Here is a 3575-nt window from a genome sequence, read left to right as displayed (position 1 = left end):
AGGTATTAGATTAAATGGATTTTTAATTGGATTCCAATTGACTCATATTTTAATCCTCACAGTAGCTAGGCAGTAGTTGACTATAGTGGAAAGATGGTTAAGCTGATCCATTTTCTTAAGCATAGTCTTATACAACTTTGGCTCTTATAGCTAAGAAAATTATTTCTTCAATAAATACTGTGCTTTAGAAATAAGAGCATTCAAAAGTCACTATAGTTGGGAAAAATATATATGTAAAATCTACTTATTCCAATATCCAGATGAGGTGCCCTAAAATCCAAATTTTATTTCTATATTTCAGTAAGAAATAAAGCATGACAGAATCTTGTACACCTTTTATATGTGGCTGAAATAATTCTTAATATTTGTCATCCTAGGTCCTGTTGTTGCAGGTGTAGTAGGCATCACAAGACCACGGTATTGTCTTTTTGGAGACACTGTGAACACAGCTTCACGGATGGAAAGTACCAGCTTACGTATGTTATCATTTCTTATAGAGACAAAATAAAAGGTTGATGTAAACCATATATATACCATTTTATTAGTGCATCCTGTTTTCAGAAATCAGTGCACAGTAGTCTACAAGATATAAATGGATGGCAGTAATAGGAAATCATAAGTATATTGCTGAGAAGTTGCAGAGAAATAATATTATCTTTAGGCTCAGGTAGTGTTATCCATCCCAGTTGTTTAATTAGCATAGAAAGACTCCTGGTTCATTTTTTTGATCCAAGAGTATACTTTGCTGAAAACAAAGCAGTTACAGATTAGAGCCGGCAGAATCTGTTCGCTTGGCGTGAAAACAATGCAACTAACTTCCCCTTTTCCCCTGGCCATGCCCCTGTGATCAGTCAATGTCCAACTAAAAGTTCTCAGGTTGTTTGGAAAGGGATCCAGCGTTCACACCTTTCCCATCTCCAAATTCCTTTTGCTGACCTTGTGTTTGATTGGTGCTCCTCACAATCAGGGCTGGCTCTGCTTCAAACCCAACCCCTCCAACCACTCCCATTCCAATCTCTCCATCTCCTGCTGTTGCTGATGTCAAACTAGCAAAATATGCAATGCAATAGAAAGACAGCTATGACAGGTAGAGAAAACATCTGGTTGCTCATTATTAGAAAAAAAGGACTTCAAATTAATTCTTAAATATGACAACCACCTGAATTACAATCAGCTTGACAGATGGACCCTAATTTGTAATTAAGTGTTTATATAATAGACAGGGGAAAATGTTGTTAGACTAAACCGTTTAAAGCAGAATACTTTCAAAAACTTTTCATTACTGCATTTCCAGGGAAGCTATGGCAGACTGAAGATGGGGATAAATTACTGCAATTTGTATTTGTCTTGAGGTCAGAGGGAATAATTTCTTTATATATGTTTTTATTTATTTTTTATTTTTTATGTACTTTTTTCTTTTTTTGTGTCTTTATAAACTTTATGTAAAAATACATAATAGCTGTCTCTCTCTGCATTTCTTAGCTCTGCAAATCCATGTTTCTAATACCACAGCAAATGCTCTTCAAAGAATTGGTGGTTATAATTTGCAAGAAAGAGGAACTATAAGAATAAAGGTATGCCTTCCATAGAATCAAAGAATACTCTAGCTGAAAAGAGGGGAATGGGTTAGAACAAGAGTGTCAAACTGGCGGCCCGTGGGCTGGAGGCATCAAAGGCAAAAAAGTCATGATACGTCACGATATGTCACATAACATGATCAAGTTTGATACCCATGGGTTAGAAGAATAAATTATTAAAGGAAGATTTAGCAAACCAGAATACAATATATTTTGACTACGGTAATCCTCCCTATAGTTAAATGTTGTGTGGAAAGCTTTTGATAGAGTGTAAATTTTGGGACACAATTAAACTCCAACTCTCATCAGAGCTAGTCAGCATTGCTAAAACTGAAAGACAATGAGAACTGAAAAAACACGAAAATATGTCTTATTGCCCATCCCTATCTCAGGGCTTTGACATTACAACCATTCACAGACTGGTCAATACTTTGAGCATCCACTACATCACTGTTAGCTTTTTCAGTACAAAAATATGCATGCATTCAAGATCAGCCTTACTTGAGAGATAGTAAAGTTTTTGTTAACTTTGGCTTGGTTCTTTAACGTAGCCTAGAAACCTGGGTCTCACTCAACTACTAACTAGGTTTGACCCACCTTAGCATTTTTGTGAAATCAAAGAACACCGGATGTTGACACTTTGTTGGGCCATTTAAACAATGAGGATCTAAAATAAATGTTAGGGAAAGGATTGTAAACCATGAATATTAAATGGCTTTTCAAAAGCAGTCTTCTTATGAAGAAAGATTGGGATACTTAAAAGTGGCAGACCCAGTATTCCATTTTTTCTTCATTATGCTTTCCTTGAAGGAACCCTTTTAATCATGCTAAATGATAATCCCTTCTAAAAAGCTGCCAATCTTCTAAGCCAGGGGTCCCCAACACCCAGGCTGCACCCCATTACAAGGCCATGGCCTATCTGGAATTGGGATGAGTGGCTGGCCGAATTGTGCACACCAGTCAGCTACTCATGTGGCCCAGTTCCCCTCTCCGCCAAGCCATAAAGGTTGGAGACCACTGTCCTAGGCAATCTTTTCCAGCATTCTGCAATTATCAACATATTCATATGTTGACACCAACAACATATGAATAACTTTGCTTTTGATCTTATGTAAAAGAGCTTTATTTTTGTTGTTTGCTAGGGTAAAGGACAGCAAAGGACTTTTTGGCTGAAAGGAAAAGCTGGATTTGACATGCCACTACCAGATTTCAACAGCAGGTTTCAACCACAGCTGAAGGGAAATAAGGAGGCAGAATCTGTAGCTAAGGACTTTACTTGACCTAAATGTATTAAATGAATGTGATCTCCTAGTACAGTGGTCTTCAAACCTGGCCCTTTTATGACTTGTGGACTTCAACTCCCAGAATTCCTCAGCCAAGCATGCTGGCTGAGGAATCTGGGAGTTGAAGTCCACAAGTCATAAAAGGGCCAAGATTGAAGATCCCTACCCTAGTTTTTAAAATTTAGTAAAAACACTTTTCTTTCACCATGTTAACTGTTAATTTAATTTTAATATTTCACATTTATCTGTATTTTAATTGCATTGTTGTTTAGCCCACAGTTTGTACACTTATATTGTTGTAAACTATCTTAATTGTCAAACTGGTAGAAAGGAGACAAATATATCTAATAGATTTCATTCCAAGAAGGTGCTTTGATGTAGATGGAACCATAAGCATAATAGCTATCTGAAGCTCTGTAAAGCAGCTGTCTTTTTCTGTGTTCACGTGGATACTGTCTGCAGTTGTTGTACATTCTTGTTAAAAAACCATGGCTGATTTAAATACTTGTAGTCTTTATGACCTGCATTTGCTCCAAATTTTGAAGTATCTTTGGGGAAACATAGCACAATCCTTCTAAATGGTAATATCCTACTAATTGATTCTTCAAGTCAAAACAAGTATAAAGCTCCTTCAATAGGGCTAGAGCTGTTTTAGGCATTTGTAAGCTTACTACCTTCTAGAATTCACATTTGTTCCAAACCTAAATTTAACATT

At 36.5% G+C, this 3575-nt stretch overlaps 1 protein-coding gene across 1 annotated transcript in view; it reads right to left on the bottom strand.

Moving 5' to 3' along the window:
- Positions 1-627: 627 nt before the first annotated feature.
- TECTB (tectorin beta) overlaps positions 628-3575 on the bottom strand; it is a 20292-nt gene continuing 17344 nt past the window's right edge. The window contains exon 11 of the mRNA XM_083363814.1: positions 628-745. Coding sequence (XP_083219940.1) covers positions 717-745 — 29 coding nt within the window. The 3' untranslated portion in view covers positions 628-716. The remainder of the gene's footprint in view (positions 746-3575) is intronic.

This window comes from Vipera ursinii (genome assembly GCF_947247035.1).
Source record: "Vipera ursinii genome assembly, chromosome: 5".
Classification (NCBI taxonomy): domain Eukaryota; kingdom Metazoa; phylum Chordata; class Lepidosauria; order Squamata; family Viperidae; genus Vipera; species Vipera ursinii.
The sequence above is the reverse complement of the archived record's forward strand: the minus strand, read 5'-3'. Positions and strand labels throughout refer to the sequence as shown.